The sequence below is a fragment of the Polyergus mexicanus genome, unplaced genomic scaffold, assembly GCF_030449975.1.
Source record: "Polyergus mexicanus isolate NDT 795.1 unplaced genomic scaffold, iyPolMexi1.0 SCAF_21, whole genome shotgun sequence".
Classification (NCBI taxonomy): Eukaryota; Metazoa; Arthropoda; class Insecta; order Hymenoptera; family Formicidae; genus Polyergus; species Polyergus mexicanus.
Genome location: NW_027223341.1, coordinates 4347847 through 4367073, shown reverse-complemented (window position 1 = coordinate 4367073; position 19227 = coordinate 4347847). Strand labels below are relative to the sequence as shown.

Here is a 19227-nt window from a genome sequence, read left to right as displayed (position 1 = left end):
TTTCCTATCCTTTCTTCCCGGCGTCTCCGGGACGTCATAGTCTCCGTCCTAAGACTCCGTGTCAAACAGTCTCAGGTACCCGTATTTCATGATCCTTTCTATCCTCTCCAGCGATGACGTTACCGAACGTCTACCTGCCTAGTGCACCTCGGCCGCCCGGTCAACCCTACCCGTACATGTACGCACGTGTTCAGCCCCGACGTATCAGTTACTTTATTCTAGCAGTACCTTATCCGATTTTGTATTTTCGGAGGAGAGGATGAAATATACCGTACATTTCTCGGTTTTTCCGTAGGGGAGGTGAAGCGGAGATGCGTATACCGCACGATATCTCCATCCTCGGTAGTCGCCATCTTGCCGATTCTTACACACGTGTTATTTTGCCGCGTTTTTCCCTCTCACTCAGAAACAATGCTCCTCATCCAATCAAACTGCCGGCCACTATAGGGAAGCCAATCAGAGCGCAGGGTCCCCTATGCCGGAGGGCTACTCTCTACAAATACTACATCTAATCCTTATTCTAATAAGATTTCAGCTAGCCCAGCATACTAGGACCCTGTCTGGAAATGTGGAGGACCCAGGTTCGAGCCCGAGCATGTTCACGCGACCGAAAAAATAAAAAATAAAAAAATTTAAATGGAAAATTGCCTCGTAGACGTCGACGAGTCCCCTCCACTCTTTTTTTTCCACAGACACCCTTAGGGGGGAGGGCCCCAGTCCGTCACAGCAGGGGGTCGGCGCCAGTGGCCGAGGAGTGGGGGTTTGTTGTGTCTCGCTATAGTGGCCCCTATACTACTCTCGCCAATTTTTTGAGGATGCTAAAGATATTGTGCTCGAACACGTGCAAACCGTGCTGAAAAAACACTTTAATGTGAAAATTAATATAGTGTTTAATGGTGAATTTGTGACAGGTGATAAACACGCAAATAAAAGTATCAATACGAGAAACTATGAACTCTTTCGCACAACCGATTTACGCGAATGGTACGAGTGGCGCGTTGTCGAGCCCACTCTAGCATCGCTCGAAGAATTTCAGGAACGCGATAGTGGGTGGGCATTATCGCGAATACTCGATTTAAATGTAAATATAAATAAATATAATCCAATGCGCGCGGGGTGCCACATTAAATTACTGCGAGAAATAACGATGAAGAGAGCGGTAATAAACGGGCAATCTAATGACAATGCGTGTTTCGCGTGGTCTGTGGTCGCCGCTCTACATCCAGCTGAAAATCATGTTTATCGGGAATCTTCGTACCCGCATTACACGACAGTGCTGAATCTCCAGGACATTGAGTTTCCAGTGACTGTGAATCAAATTAAAAAATTCGAGCTTATCAACGATATCTCAATCAATGTATATAGTATCGAGGAAAAGAACATTGTCCCGATACGTCTGAGTGAGCTGAAAAAAGACAAACACGTCAACCTGTTGTACAATGAAGACAACAACGTTGGACATTTTGCGTGGATCAAGAATCTATCCCGCCTCGTGAGCTCGCAATTGAGTTGTGGCAAACGAAGACAATATATCTGCGATCGGTACGTATATATTTAATAAATTATATTACAGAAATCTTTGAACAAAAATTAAAAATTATTTCTTTTACAGATGTTTGCACTACTTTGGCTCGAACGACAAGTTACAATTACATACGGTGGACTGTCGAGAGATGAACGAGTGCGCTATCCGATTACCGAGCGATAAGGACAAGTGGCTCACGTTCAACAATTATAATCGAAAAGAACGGCTTCCTTTCATCGTGTACGCCGATCTAGAGTGCGTTTTAGAGAAGACGGAGAAAGAGAGAAACTACCAACATCACAAAGTATTTAGCATAGCATATTATGTACATTGTTCGTACGATAATTCGTTATCCGCGTATCATTCCCGTCGCGATATCGATTGCACATCATGGTTCGTCGAAGAACTAAAAAATTTAGCACTGCGTGTAAAAAGTATTTTATCAGCTAATGTCCCCATGGTAAATTTAACATCTGATGAATGTGAAAATTTTCATAGCGCAACACAATGTCACATTTGCGAGAAACCATTCGTACAAGACGATACACGCGTACGCAATTATTGCCATCTGACCGGGCGATACAGAGGTCCCGCGCATTCAAATTGCAATTTAAATTATAAAGATTCTTTTTGCATTTCAATAGTTTTTCATAATTTATCCGGTTACGATGCACATTTTATTATCAAGGAAATAGCTACAGCGTTCGAAGGGGAAATCGAGTTACTTCCGATAACAAAAGAAAAATATATATATCATTTACGAAAAATGTTAAACTTGCCGAAGAGAAATCGAAAAATCATATTAAATTGCGTTTTATCGAATCGTATAAATTTCTTACAACCAGTCTCGATGAATTGGCATCATTCTTGAATAAAGACAAACTCACAATTTTAAAATCTGATATTCAAAATTTACCAAACGACGATTTCAATTTATTAACACGAAAGGGCGTGTTTCCGTACGAATATATTGATTGCGTCGACAGGTTGCAAGATACGTGTTTACCACCGCGCGAATCATTTTACAGTTCCTTAGCCGGTGACACGATATCCGAGAGCGATTACGCGCACGCGGAGAACGTGTGGAAGCGGTTCTCCATTCGAACGCTGGGCGAATATAGCGACTTGTATCTCAAAATTGATGTCTTGTTATTAGCAGATATTTTTGAAAATTTCCGCGAGAGTTGTATTAAAAGTTATGGGCTCGACCCCGCGTATTATTATACTCTTCCCGGATATACATGTTGAAGCATACAAATATTACATTCGAATTGCTTACGGATATAGACATGGTTTCATTTATCGAACGCGGAATACGCGGCGGTTTGAGTCAATGTTCCAACAGATACGCACATGCTAATAACAAGTATATGCAGTCGTACGATCCATCGAAACCTTCAACGTATCTCACGTACTTTGATGTAAAAAATTTGTACGGATGGGCAATGTGTCAACACTTGCCCTATGCGGATTTTTGATGGGTCGACGACGTATCCGATTTTGATACATCATCGATCGCGCTCGATTCGCCTATAGGCTTCATCCTTGAAGTCGATCTCGAGTATCCGCAACGTGTTCACGATGCGCACACTGACCTACCGTTTTGCCCGACACGCGACAAACCACCTGTTAAGCGGCAGGATAAGCTGCTCGCAACCTTATACGATAAGAAACGTTACGTAATACATTACCGCAACCTGCAGCAATGCATGCGACACAGACTTTGCGTTACAAAAATACATCGAATATTACAGTTTTCGCAATCTCCATGGCTTCGCAGTTATATCGAACTTAATACACAATTCCGAACACTCGCGAAAAATGATTTTGAAAAAAATTTATATAAATTAATGAATAATGTGGTATTTGGCAAAACGATGGAAAATGTGCGCAATCGCGTTAATATTAAGCTCGTGACACATTGGGATGGAAGATATGGCGCAGAGGCGATGATCGCAAAACCAAATTTTCATAGTAGAAGCGGGTTTTCGGAGAATCTGAATGCCGTTGAATTGCGCAATCTCGAGATGAAATTTAATAAACCAATCTACGTGGATATGTGTATACTCGACATATCCAAGATATGTTTGTACGAATTTCACCTCGATTATATGATACCTATGTATCGAGAGAAATGTAAAGTCATGTACACCGACACCGACAGTCTCATATATCACATCGAGTGTGAAGATGTATATGATAATATAAAGCGCAACGTCGACAGATTCGATACCAGCGATTATGCGGTGGACAATGTGTACGGTATACCGCTCGCGAATAAAAAGATACTGGGTTTAATGAAGGATGAAAATAATGGCGCCATCATGACCGAATTCGTCGGGCTTAGGGCAAAAATGTACGCGTTGCGAGTAGATGGTAAGAAAGACACGAAAAAGATAAAAGGCGTCAAGAGTAACGTCGTCGCGAGAACGATAACGTTCAACGATTACACGCGGTGTTTGAACGAACAGATTGAAATGACGCGTCAGCAGTCTTGTATAAGATCTAAATTACACGAAGTATACACTATTCGCGAGACAAAAATTGCTCTAAGTCCGTACGATGAAAAGCGGTATATCGTACCCAAAACCATCGACACGCTACCATGGGGACATTACAAAATACCGTTGTAAATAAAAATCATGTATATTTATTGTAAATAAAAAATTACGTATATTTATTGTAAATTAAAATTATATGTATATTTATTGTAAATTATATGTATATTTTATAAAGTATACAATTTTGTTTATATTTGTAAAATATCTTTAATATTATGTATTATTGTTAATATATTTATAATATATTATTTTTATGTATCCAAGAATTGTGCGTTGCATCAAATTCCAGCCATTTCACATAAACCTCGTCGCTCTTTTTGCGTATTGTCGGAATTAGCAACGCGTTGTAACTCGTATTCGTAAAATCCGCCGGCGACGGGATTTCCGCGCGAATCTTTGAGTGCATACGTCACGGGATTAGTTTTCTGCACTTTAACGATCTTAAACACTTCGGTCGACCAATTTGGCGTGTAACCTTTGTCAAAGATGGTCTTGAATTTACTCACGCGTACCGGATCGCTTACTTTGAATCTTGCCGGTGCCGTAATCTTTACATTGTTGTATACCGTATTTAAATGTTTATCGGCGATTGCGGGGGTAACATCGATAGGTTTCATACCGATAGTGTGATGTTTTCGCGCATTGTACTCTCTAACGAGCCGGGACAACGCGTCGATCCACTTATAATTTCCATTAAACGTAAACATTTTCCACATATTGCTCTTTAACGTTCGGTTGAATCGTTCCACGACCGAGGCTTTCATGATAGAGTACGTCGAATAATGATTAGTGCTGTGTTTCTTCACGAGTTTCTGTACATTTGTGTTGTAAAATTCTTTTCCTCTGTCGGTTTGAAAATTTTTCGGACTTCTTCCATCGTCTCGAATTATCTTTGCGATAGCATCAGCCGTCTCGTTTCCACTCTTGCTCTTAAGCGATACAGCCCACGCATACTTGCTCAACACATCGATAACTGTGAGTATGTAGTTGTAGCCTTTGTTGAATCGTGCATATGGACGCATCTCGACCACGTCCGCCTGCCACAGATCGTCGTATCCGCGTACTATGACACGTCTACGTGGGAAATTTTTTCTCGCTGGAGCATGCAATTCTTCCACGAGCAGCTGTTTTTCAGAGGTCTTTTGCGACATATTTGATCGAGGCATAATTTGCAATAATGAGATAATTCCTCCACATATATTCTTTATATATCTTTCTTCTCCTGCGTTGAATTAAATACCGAAGCATTTTCTTCATCTCATCCATCATTATTTGTAGCGTTTGCACATTCGTCTCGAGCGTGATTATTTTTTTCTCAAGTTCTTCCTGTCTGTCTTCCAAAAGCCTGACACGTATTTCCACGTACTGTTTGTTTGCTGCATCAGTATCATCTTCCGGTTGCGCTACGCGTATCTTGCGCGACCTTGCGTCAAAGCCGGAGGCTGTCTGACTCAGAGCGTTATCGCGCACGTAATTTCTTAGTAATCTATTCCATTGATAGTATGAGTTGTTGGGTGTTCTCAACGATAATCCAAATTTATTAATCGACATTTCGATACAAACAATAATGACAGACTGACTCGTTTCGCCGACGCATAGATTAATTTATAATAAGGCCAGTTTCGTAAAGTTCCTCGATAATTGATAATATTTCATTGTCGTGGGCATTGTTGCCGGCTTGACGCAAAGCTTCCAGCAATCGCAAGCGATTATCCAACTCATTGGGATCATTCCAATGCACGTAATCGATCTTATTATCGTTTAACGTCATAGCGCGCGGTATGTTTATACCTCTTCCAGCTTTTTTAATAGAGATTAATGGTGCTATTATATTTTTATACTTGTATCCCTTGTTACTTAACACTGGATTATGCATATCATTGCCACGTCTATGCGCATTTGTTGCCAGTAATATATTTTTGTATTTAATTTTATCATCGTCATTGTATACGTCACCGTCGGGTATTCTCTTGAAAATCAACTCATAGAGACCTGGTATTCCCACATATCTTATTCCACCGATAATTATATTGTCATCTTTATCCACATCAAAAATTTGATCACCAATCATCATTCCTTCGTTGCAAAATTTAACACCATAAACATAATCCATAATGTTATTTTTATCTTGACTCAAAATAGCTCCAACATATTTTTGCCCTAGTGGACCCAGATGTGTGCGCAATGTATTTTAACCCTCGGACGTTTGTAGCAGATGTTGAACCGATGTCACAAGCGTTTCAGGCATGGTTTCAAAAACTTCTTCCACATACGGAGACGATCTTTCGTGCAATATTTGACTCGATTGTACATCTTTTATCGGAGTAGAAGTAATCACATTCGATAATTGTTTCATTCGCTTACGTTTCGATTGATTTGGAATAGAAGTTATTAGCGAATCGTTCAATGATATATTTGACCTTGTTCGCTTTGTTCTAGACTCTTTTTTCAGATGCTTGTCTTCGAGCATACTCGATGGTTCGATTTTCGCTTCATTAGATTCCACATTGATTGTATTTTCGACAAGTTGTTTTAGAGGTTCGATAATTGGTTTAAAGTGCCTCTCCAATGCGACGTCTTCCTCCATTTGACCGGTTTTTAAAGAACGATATTTTTTGCGGATTGATTCGCTCGTTTTTATAATCTCTCTCGCAATCTTCTCACGATCGTCACTGTCAATCGTCGTCGTCATGTTGCGCTCGGACGAAAATTTTTAGACGTTGCTCGATCGATGTATCGATAGCGACTAACCACTTTACGGTATTGCAAAATCGTTAAATCCTTTTCGATATCTTCCATTAGTCTGTAAACTGTCTTTATCAATCACTACAAATCCATACTTGTGTTGCCAACATTTCTGACAGAATGCGCGAAAATCGCCGTAAGACATGTCAGTATTTACATGATCGTTGTATACATGTTTCAAGTTTGTACCATCTTGTTTAAATAAAATCAGTAAATTTGCATTGTCCCGTATAAGATGCTTGGGTATCTTGGCATACGTTTGACAAAGATAGAAACAGTCGACGCTCGAGTGTCGACCCATTGCACAATACTCTCTTATCGTATCTTGCTAATCGCACGCCACGTCGTCAAAGATAAAAATAGAATTCGGAAGCGCCTCGCTCGGTGGAATAACGTCACTATTATTAGAAAATGTAAAATAACCAATTTCATCGATCGATAATAGCAAATTTTCCAAGTATCGATATTTCGGTTGTTGAAGCGATTTCGAATATACGTACACATTCTCGAAATGTACACCGTGTGGACTTTCTATCAAACTTATCAACACGTTAGTCTTACCGCAATTCGAAGGACCGCAAATGATACCGCGTATAGTAGTCGGCAGCATGTTTGCATGCTTGCGTATTTCTTTCTCGGACATTACACGTGTTTTATTGTCAAAATTTATCACTTTGATTATCGTCGTGCGAACCGCATGTTTGCTTTCGCGAATCTCATATCAGATTTTGGAAAATGAGTCATCGGGGCCCTATTTATAGAGGCGCACCTAATCGAAACCGCTCAGTCTCAAAAATGTTTCTTCTTCTATCGGTTGACAGCGATATTCTCGAGCTTACCACCGAGCAGTTATAGATTATCTCCAAGATTTTTTTACTGCGAGACTTTGGTAGCTACGTGGAACAATTGTGGGACAAGCTTCCCGAACATATAAAAGCTGACTTAGAGGTTCAACAGTATCGTCGATGCACGCGACATTATAATTTGTCGTGGCAGCAAACACATTTTGACGGTCCAACACCGTTAATAAAAAATTGTGACAAATGTCAGCAAAAATTATAAGAGGTAGCGATTTGTTAAATCGTGCGATAAACGCACTTCCTATCGAATTACATATTCCAGGCTATCAGTTTTGCGGACCGGGAACTCATTTAGAAACACGATTGGCTAGAGGCGATCGAGGTATCAATCCATTGGATGCCGCGTGTCGCGAGCACGACATAGCTTATTCCCGAAGCAACGATCTTGGTCAACGACACGTTGCGGATAATATACTCGCCACGAAAGCGCGAACGCGTATTACCGCGAGAGATTCGACTCTTGGCGAAAGAGCAGCCACTACAGCTGTTTGGGAGGCTATAAAGACAAAGACAAAATTCGGTATGGGGCTGAAAACAAAAAAAACATCGATGAAGAAAAAGACTGCGAAAAAACGAAAACTTTCTATAGCGAAGCGCGGTGGTATCTTACCAATTTTACCATTATTAGGAGTTCTCGGTTCGTTGGCTGGCGGAGCAGCGGGAATCGCGAAGGCGGTGAACGATAGCAAGGCGACGCAACGTCAGCTCGAAGAAATGCATCGTCATAATCGCGCCATGGAAGGTCACGGACTTTATCTCGCTCCATACAAGCGTGGACGAGGGTTCTCAACAGCAGCCAAGAAAAAAAAAATGTCAAAATAAAAATGCCTGCCGGTGTAACAACCAATGTACAATTGGAACAGCTTGCAAGACGTATGCGTATACAATTTTTTAGAGGTGTTTTCATGCGCAATAATTTACCGATAAACGGTGTACGACGAAATGAGAGCGGTATCGTCAATTTGGATGACGTCGATGGTTCCGGTACTCATTGGGTTGCGTATGCAAAGAGGGGAGATCGTGTAGTATATTTCGATAATTTTGGAAATCTGCGACCGCCCAAGGAATTAGTGCGATATTTTGGACAGAATGTTGCAAATATAGAATACAATCACACGGCCTATCAAAATTATAATCAAAGTATTTGTGGACAATTGTGTCTTGGATTTTTTCAAACGGTCGATGATCGATATGAATTTAAAGCCTGACAATTCACCGTCGCGACTCAGTACTCGTTTGACAGTTTTCCAGCATGTCACTTACACTTACGTTGACCGGCAAGAGTAGCGCGCTTACTATAAGCTACTTTCCGGCTATAGATTTAAACGATGGCGATTACGAGCTTGGTTTAACGGACTTTGAAACGTATCATACGATATCGAACGTGAATTCTTGGAATAATAAATTTTATTTTGATAACGACGATAAAGAAATTACGATTCCCGAGGGATCGTACGAATTACACGCTATAAACGAATATCTCCGACATGCAATTTTACGACATCGACGCGTAGTTGATTCCAACGATATTGTTGATGACGAAGAAGACGATGAATATCCAATAACGCTTTGCGCTAATCATAATACGCTAAAAAGTGAAATCAAATGTGTCTATAGAATAAATTTTAGTAAACCGGGCAACGTTGGATCGTTGTTGGGATTCTCGTCGAATCGTATATTACAGCCTCGGAAATGGCACGAATCGGATGTACCAATAAATATTATTAGCGTAAATATTATTCGTATAGAATGCAGCGTAACCACTGGCGCATACAGCAATGACAAGCGCGTACACACGATACATGAATTTTCACCGAGCCGATATATGCCGCTAGGATATAAAATATCGGAAACGCCAGCACAGATCATTTATCTACCGATCGTCGCACGGAGCATTACTGATTTAACGATACGCATTGTTGATCAAGAAGGACATTTGCTCGATTTTCGAGGAGAGGAAATTACCGTAAGATTGCATATACGGCGGCGGCAAAAATAAAGCCTTTGACAAATGAAATGCTTGTGTTGAACGGAAGCACGGAGCACGCGAGAGACAATATCTTTGCGAGGGACAATATTTTTGCGAGAAGGCGAGTGACTGCTGTATCGGGTGACAATAATCAGATATCTGGTTACGCTAAAAAGAAGCTCAGCGCGTTGAATCGCGAGTTTTTAAAATCATTGGGATTCGTCGTACGAAATACTTAACAATATGATTGACATCTTGAATATCGGAGATGAGCCGATCTTTGACGACCGTATCATCAAGATTGAGACTCATACGTACAATCCATACGCCAACACAACGCTTGGATATAGTGACGAGATACGGATACCGATACAACATCAAGATTTGTACACGTTACCATGTGAAAGTTTTCTATACGTCGAAGGAAAGTTGATGGTGCGTAAAGTAGCTGAAGAGGGAAGAGTGGTATTGGGAAACAATTGTGTCGCGTTTATGTTTGATGAACTTTGATATGAACTCGACGGTGTGGAAATTGACTGCAACAGAAACGTTGGAATAACTTCCACAATTAAAAACTATATCTCTCTAACAACCGAGAAAGGTAAAATCTTGGGGAATGCTGCGTGGAATATGTCACATAATGCTGTTGAATCTTACTTCAATTTTTGCGTGCCGCTAAACATACTATTGGGTTTTTGAGAAGATTATAAGCGAATTGCGATCAACGCTCGTCACGAATTCATTCTGATACGTTCGCGCAACGATAACAATTGCATATTTGGACATGCCTCGGCAGAAGCTGATATCGAATTATTCAAGATACAATGGCGTATGCCACATGTAATATTGAGCGAGGTCAATAAACTATCCTTGCTGCGCGCGTTGGAAAGTGGGCGATACTTGAATATCAGTTTTCGCTTTTGGGATCTAAACGTATTTCCTCTATTGCATAATACGACCAAGCATTCGTGGACCGTGAAAGCCGCCTCTCAGCTGGAGAAGCCGCGATACGTGATCTTTGCGCTGCAGACTGGTAGAAAAAATGCTGTGTCAAGAGATATTACTACATTCGACGACTGCAAATTGACCAACGTTAAACTCTATCTAAACTCGGAATTTTATCCCTACGATGATTTGAATTTAGATTTCGATAAAAATAGATTCGCTCTCTTGTTCGATATGTACTCTCGTTTTCGCAAATCTTATTACGGATGTGATAATGATGACGTGTTATTATATATTTCAAAATTTCTACATTGCGGTCCTCTCGCGGTTATCGATTGCTCGCGACAAAACGAGTCTGTCAAAAATTCCACCGTGGACGTGAGATTAGAGTTTGAGTGCAAGGAGGATATACCGACAAATACTACCGCCTATTGTCTCATCTTGCACGATCGCGTTGTCGAATATTGCCCATTGACCAACGTAGTTCGTAAAATTACCTAAATCAGCAAATATCCCCTCCAATGTCAAAATATAAAAAGATTGAGATTTTGACGATCGGCAACAGTCATACATCGTTCTTGCAATCATACGGCAATATTATCAGCATGATCGCGCCAACGTTTGTGGATCTGCAGGGATTCATTATCGGGAGAAACTTTGTCGTGAAGGAAGTAGCGATATTGAGAAATGGATCTGTTCTCTCTCATTACTTTTTTGCAAGTCCCGTACCATGGCGTGCGCTTACAAAATCTGAGAGATGCCAAGCTTCATGGTTAATCGGACATCACTATGGACTTCAATGAGAGGATGGAAACGTTCCATACAGCTTCGCTAGGCGTTTGATTACGAGAGCCGTGATGGGCGCGACGGAAGAGGAAGATGGAGCATCTTCTATCGTGTACGTTAAAGGATGCGAAAAACGAGAATGGCTGGTCGATATACTTGACGATGATGCGAGAAACGACGTTATTATTGAGACCTTGGATGCGGACTATGAAGATATCACTTCGTTAAATAAGCTAGATGTTACTAATACTATGCGCTGTGAAAAACATTTAAAAAATTGTGCGTTACAAAATGTATTTAAAATATTCAATTGGTGGACGAATCATCATAAAGATTCATCCAAACATTATTTAGAATAAACTATTGTTAAAATGTATTTTATTCTCTTTTATTCTTCCCTTTTCCTCTTTCTTATCCCAGTATGCGAATATTAAATTTCTGTACGTGACGTTAGATAGCGGCGTCAGCTAGTTAATTAAATATAGATATTACATTTCAGTACATGGACATAGACTTTAAATATTTGAATGGTGTATAAATAATTGTTTTGTCGTTCAAAGCTGTTCAATAGCAGTTCGATAGTCGTTCAATAATCGTTTATAGCCGTTCGATAGCTGTTCAAAGCCGTTCAATAGCCGTTCAAAGCCGTTCGATAGTCGTTCAATAGCCGTTCAAAGCCGTTCAATGGCTGTTCAAAGCCGTTCAATAGCCGTTCGATAGCCGTTCGATAGTCGGACGATAACTGTTCAAAGCCGTTCGATAGTCGTTCGAAAGCCGTTCAAAGCCGTTCGGTAGCCGTTCAAAGACGTTTGATAGCCGTTCAAAGCCGTTCAAAAGCTGTTCAATAGTCGTTCAATAGCCGTTCGATAGCGGTCCCCCTCCCCCTCTCCGCGACCCCGCGCCTACCGTTTTGCCGCAGTTCCCCTCCTCCCTCTCCGCGGCCCCCGCGCCTACCGTTTCGCCGCGGTCGCCCTCCCCCCTCTCCGCGGACCCCGCGCCTACCGTTTCGCCGCGGTCCCTCCGCATGACGTCATACTCCCGCGGCGGTTTTCCCTCGCCTCTCATCCCCCCTCAGAATACCTGAGTTAGAACTCTCATAGATACACTACTTACCTATAGCGACAAGCGGAATAACCACAGTAATTATAATAATATTAATAATTTATATAATTATGAAAAATAAAAAGAAATATACGAAACAACCGTCAGTCAGGATATACGAAGAAGACGAACCACGTATATCATACGGATTCCCAAGACCCATACTAAAACGTAGTTTAAGCACACGATTTTAAAATAAGAAACGATTATAATTCATATTATATACGGGGAAAATATGGTAATTCATGAGAATAAAAAGATAATTTTGTTTTGCGAAAAATGTTACTTTTACACCTCCGTTTTTCTTTTTTTTTTTACGGACAGGAGATGTTATAGCCCGAAAAGGCTATGTACGAATTAATAGATTTATATTATTTTAGATATATATTATTTTAGACAATTAGGCATTGCTCAACGTGTAACGCGAATACAGATCACGTTACGAGCGTTGACCGAGCGAAGCGCTGACAACGCGAGCCACGCGCGAAGCCCGAGCGACCGTGCAATCATTTCATTGCGAAAACGCGGAAATCAGAGCAAGCGGAAGAAGGACATTGCGAAAATGCAACGTAGAAATCCTACTTAAAAGCAAAGTAAAAAGGAATAAAGAAATTGCGAAAATGCAAGCAAAGAAATCCTACTACTTAGGACTCCTTAGCTTGCATCCGAATCTTGCCAAAATCAAGCGACACGACACATAGTCTTGTCGCTAAACGATCCCCTCCCAGGAAATCAAAGGGAGATAATAAAAAGACCCATCGCTAACGAACGGCGGGCAGTCTTTATTATTAATATTACGCGGGTAGTCACCATAACTATCAAGCAGGCAGTCTTGATCATTAAAAATCATTAGAAATCGCTAACAGTCGCGAGTGTCAAAGCAAGCGTCGATAATTATTATAATATCGAGTAGCCACGCAGTCGGCAGAAATACATGCGAAGAAGCGAGAAGCGAGTTTCGAGACCGAAACTCGACTCTAGACACGCGCACGTCAAGATATTCGTTATCGCGATACGCGACACCAGCGAATGTGCGGGAACATTGTAATTAAGCCAAGTCACGAATAAAACAGATATTTATATATTTATTTAAATGCAAAAGTGTCATTTTCCTTTATAATAAAATCAGTGATTCGGGCGGAGCCCGAATTTCCAAATTCCTTTCGGCAAACGATCCCAACTACCGTGCCTCTCTCGGAGGCACAACAATATATATATAAATATAAATATAAATATATATATATATATATATATATGTGGTGACATACTGCAACCACAAAAATTACGGCAGCGCGATATTCACGAAATTTAAGAGTTTCTCGAAAGCGCTCGGATTTCAGCGCTTCTCGAAAGCGCTCGCCCATCCGCGTGTTGCGGGCGGCACCGCTTGGCGACGCAATGCGCCCTCAACTCGCGAATGAAAAGCCGTCCGGCCGTAATATAAGTCAGACCCCCTGCGGAGAAAACACGAGGAGTCACATAGAAAATTCTAGGCGCTAGTCGCCATTCTTCTAAGCGCAAGTCGCTAGCCATATACGTTGGAAGTAACGGCGCTAATCGCCGCATCATCAGCAAGATACCGCGACAGTCAAGCGTCAGTACGCTGCCAACTTTGGCCGAAATTACCCGACGGCGCAAGACTCGCCCTACACCGCTAAGCCAAACTTCGGCCAAGCGGAGAAGAACAGGCGCCAGGTCGCCTCCAGCCAAAGGCGCACAGTCGCCTCCAGCCCAAGGCATTCAGTCGCCCCCAGCAAAAGGCGCTCAGTCGCCTCCAGCTAAAGGCGCACGGTCGCCTCCAATCTTAGGCACCCAATCGCCTTCAGCCCAAGGCGCCAGGCCGCCTCCAGCTCCAGGCGCTCAACGTTCTCTGGTTTTGGGAGATCGATCAGCTTACGCCTGGGACGAACTTCCAACAACAAAAACTCCATTACCGCTAACCGAGCGGAACCACCTTCCGGGTAGCCCCCGGAAGAAAAAGAAGATTGAGGCTCGGCTACAGGTACTCTTCGGCGCTAACTCGCCTAAATCCAGCACCGTGAATTCCTGTCCAAAAGAGAGGATAACCCCGGACATCGAACGACCGCAGTGCATCACACCTCCAATTCCGTGGTACCCTCCACCATTAATTTCACCACTAAAAAGGACGCCTGAGAAAGAGAACTTTTCTACACAAACTAGCCCGTTCAGATTTTATATAGACGTTGCAACACAAACAAAAAGACGCGGGGGCAAGCGAAAATTCTTGTTTAATAAATCATTTGCGTTTAACCGCAATCTCCGTTTTTGATGTATTAATGAAAGAATAAATGTGTTAATATGTTTTAAAAATAACCGACTCTTTTATTCATCCACCTACAAGTAGGATATAGTTGGGTAATAACCTACAGTAAAACCTAAAGAGAAAGATCTCTTATTCAAAATAATTTACCCACATATATATATATATATATATATATATATATATATATATATATATATAATATCAGGGTCTGTATATAAGTTTATTACATAATAAGACATATATATACAATATATAAAATTTATATTCTTATTTAGTATAACTATATTGTAATATAAAGCAAGTCAGTGGTATATTTTTGAATTTAACTCCAATAGGTTTCCGCATCACCTTGAGGAACTATTGTTGATGCGTTTTTTTTAGAGTGGTTTCCCCAGTAGGCCTATTCCATTAAAGTTGCAAACTCTATTTGTTTTGTTGCTTTAAAGAACGAAACATCAACGTCAATTTTTGACGAATTTACTCGCATCAGCGAGAATAATGATGCATCGCTTAACGAAGATCACGCACCAAATTTTATATGTTCCATTTTTGAACATGAGGATTCACATAAATACGTGGATTCAAACATTGAAAAAATTTTAACTCCAAAATTTTGCAACGGTTATTCGACTTTATTCAAAATTTTGAAAAATTCTACACTTGTTTTTGGTCGCGATTTCAGTGAAATATCAATTTCTAAATTGCACAGTTCTAATTGTAAATCAACACTTTGTTCAACTATTGAAACAGCGAGGATTTTTTTTTGTAGCGTTGTCGTTGAAAAAAATAACACGAAATGCGACTTTAAAAAATATATGCATTTTATCATTGCATTGATTTGTTGTGCCTCTAGCCGCTAAGGAAGAGGTCTTTCGGGATTTGTACGCCCAAAGGATTAGGATCCACGCTCGAAATAAGACACTCCCGGACGTTAGGTATAATTTAGTATATTTTGCAAGATTTAATACACTTTCACTTATTCGCGATTATAATAGTCGGGCGCGATACGTACGGTACTTCAATACTATTACTGAGCGAGCGAGTAGCGAGCGTCAGTGCACCTCGCGCTTATTATATATCTTAATTAATTAGGTCGTTGATTATGGAGGAGTGTGGTGTCCCTGACCGGAGCATGTCTCGTGCTCCGCTTGTCAGTCTGTCTCGTCAGCTGCTTACTAAGCTCCCGAGAACTTGACCGTGACTTCCTTCTCTTTAGTCACGTATCTTACTTTTATTTTATTAATATTCTTTTATTACTTTACTCTTTCTTAATTATCTTTCCTTGATCTCTTTTCTAATTTTAATACTTTGCTTTACTCAGCTCTTTCTTACACTTTTCTATTTCACTTTACTGTTTTATCCTTTAATATATTAAGAAATTAGTCGGGTTATCCCTCCCCCTTTGGAAAAAGAAAATTAATTATACGTGAATTTTCGTCTACATATTTTTTTGCTATACATTTTTCGCATTTTACAATTGTTTCTTATATTTACTTTATTTTAACATAACATCGCAATGTTAGTTATCGCGGTGTCGGTTTCTATCTCATCTGTTCTATTCGATCCGCTTGCGGTGCCGTAGATGTGCTCTTGAATTATTTTCGGTTTGCACATCGGATTTATGTTAGTTTCTGGTAATTTTTTCTTTTCTGTCTTACGTTTTTTCTTAGCGTATATAATTGCTATTATGGTAATTATTATTATTATTGTTATTCCTGTGCAACTTGAAGCTACGGGATATATAATGTGTCCGTTCGTAGGGAAATAATTGTTATTTAAGTCTTCGTTTGTTTCGTCAAGTCTTTCGCTTAGGTCCCTTAATTCTGTCGGGTTTCTAATGACTTTTCGCAATTTTATCGGTCTAATTTTGTCCATTATTTTTTTGTTTCGTTTGTCGTGTGTCATTGTAAGATTGTAGTCTGGTAGCTTTGTCTGTACGATCGTTATTATCGCGGGCTTTTTTGTCCGTATTATTTTGTCCGACGTCTTGTGTTGTTAATTTACATTTTTCTTTTAATGTGATTTGTCCGCTTCCTTTTATTTCTATTTTTCGCGTTGCGTCGTTTTTGCACGTTATTTCGATCGGTTGGTTTGCTCGTGTAGAGTATAACCATGAGTTCGCATTACTCAGCGCTATCCATATTGTTGTATTCGTGTGTATGTGTCGAATATTACAATTGTTTGTGTATGTTTCTAATTGTACATATGCTTGTATTTCGCATAGCGCTCCTTCGTCTAACTGATGTACGGGATAATTCTGTTCGCAAACTTATTGATCATTGTTTCGCACGCATTTAGTTAGGTCGTTTTCGTTAGGCGTAAAATACGTTCGGCTATCTACGTCTATCGCTATTATTGGTTGATTTATCTCTATAAATATAAATGTATTGTGTTATATTTGTGCGTAGGTAGTGGGATTGCCTTTATTATTTCATACTCGGGGTATGTGATTAGCGGGATCTTTATGATCGTAAATATATTTGTATTATCGTAATAGGCGCTAATTGTTAAGAACTTTTCGATTGTTCTCCAATTTTCTGCGGAATTTTCTCAACATTATCCACATGTGCAATTGTTGCGTTTAATATTTTAATCTGATTTTTCATCGCGTGTTGCAGCGTTTGCTGATTTCTTTGCATGAGATTTAATTGCTCCTTTATAATTTTTTCATCGTCTGCATCCATTGTGTCGATTAACCCTCATTTTGTCTTCTTGGGTGCTTGGTACGCGATTTTCAGACGTTTCAGCAGTTTTTCTGCTTGTTTTCTGTCCTTTTCTGCTATTTGTAGCAAGTTGTGGCAGGTTTCTTTCATTTTTATTTGCAATGGTTTATCGTAGCATAGAGCTCTCATCTGTGTCATATAGTTTCTCAATTGTTCATGTCGATGGTCCATTGCGGCGATGTCTAGTTTTATCACCATTTTCCATGTGGATTCGATTTGGTTTATCTTGCCTATTTTTTCGAAATAGATACCCGGTTCATATTTAAATTCTTTTATTTCTCCTTGGGTATCGGGTTTGGTTTCCTTGCAGGTGCTCCATGCAATAAGACTCCTGTAATAGAAAGCTTTGTATTATATTATAATATTTTCTTAGAATCGTGCGGTGCATTTCCTTTTTTCTCTGGATGCATATGCAGCTACTTTTGTTTTTACCTAGCCATTTCCAGGCTATTTATTCGCTCTTTCATTTAGTCTGTCTTCCGACGTCGTCTTGTCGTCTTTACTAGTGTTGTACGGATGTTTTTTCTTGTGGTTTTCTCTCTCTCCCCTTTTTTTGTGTGCTATGGCTCCCAACTGCCACGTGCTGTTTTTTAGTGCTGCTCAGGATTCTGTTAGGGGTCAGTATCCCTTAGTGGAGGTGCCAGACGTGTCGGACCATTTTGCCCGTTCCTTTCGGGACCAACTCTCGGCGCCCGCGCTTGTTCGCGAGGTCGAATTGCTGGATCTTCCAGATTTGGTGGTCGATCGTGACATTGCGTTTGTGCCTGAAGTGCCTGTGGACGCGCCGCCGCCCTATATCAAACGAGATCGCGGGCTTGAGTTTTGTTGGGATCCGGCGCCTCGTTTTGTGAGTCGTGGTCGCTTTTTCAACCCTGAGCCTTGTCCTGTGGGTCGTGGTCGTGCTCTTCTTCAGGCTAGACGGGAGTGGAATCTGGGTCGTGGTGCTGGACGTGGACGTGGAGGACGTTAAGGTAGGAATTTCTTTAATTTTTGTTTTTTGTTTTCCTTATCATCTATTCTATTTTTATTTTATTCATGCGTTTTTTTCTCCTGCTTTTTAATTTTCAATAAACGGTTTCAGTCGGTTCATGTGGACGCGTATGGTTTTCCTTCCCCTTTTTATCGTATAGTTCACTTCCGAATTTTTTTCAATTATCGTGTAGGGTCCGGTCCATAGGGAATTCAATTTCTTCGATCGTCCTCGGCGAACTGTTTCGTCGTACAAGAAGACTTTTTCTCCTACCTTGAGTTTGATTTCTTTCGTCTTTTTATCATAGTTTTCTTTGGTTTTTATTTTTTCATTCCTTAGATGCTCTTTTGCAACTTGCTGTGCGGCGCGTAATTTTTCTTTTAATTCTTACGCGTAATCATCGTATGTATACGTGGGCTTAGGTGGTTGCGAAAATGTCGTCGGTAATGTCGCTCTGTACCCGTAAATTAATTCGAAAGGTGTGAATCCTGTCGCCGTATGCGTTGTTGTATTATATGTAAACATTGCGTAGGGAATCCATTCGTCCCAATCCATTTGATCGGCATTTATATAATGTCGGAGGTATTCAGCTAACGTTCGGTGAGATCGTTCTAGCGCTCCGTTGCTTTTCGGGTGATACGCGGTTGTTTGAATTTTTTCGATTTTTAATAGTTTACATGTGTTTTTAAATATTTCACTTAAAAAATTTGTTCCTTGATCGGTTAATATTTTTGCTGGGATACCGTGTTCGAAAATTA

General features: G+C 40.5%; 1 protein-coding gene across 1 annotated transcript; it reads left to right on the top strand.

Moving 5' to 3' along the window:
• The first annotated feature begins 1105 nt into the window (after positions 1-1105).
• LOC138942048 (uncharacterized) lies at positions 1106-17188 on the top strand. The gene is made up of 4 exons (XM_070312081.1): positions 1106-1542; positions 1613-1880; positions 14009-14604; positions 17185-17188. Exons 1-4 carry the CDS (start codon positions 1106-1108, stop codon positions 17186-17188), a joined length of 1305 nt encoding a protein of 434 aa, XP_070168182.1.
• The last annotated feature ends 2039 nt before the right edge of the window (positions 17189-19227 follow it).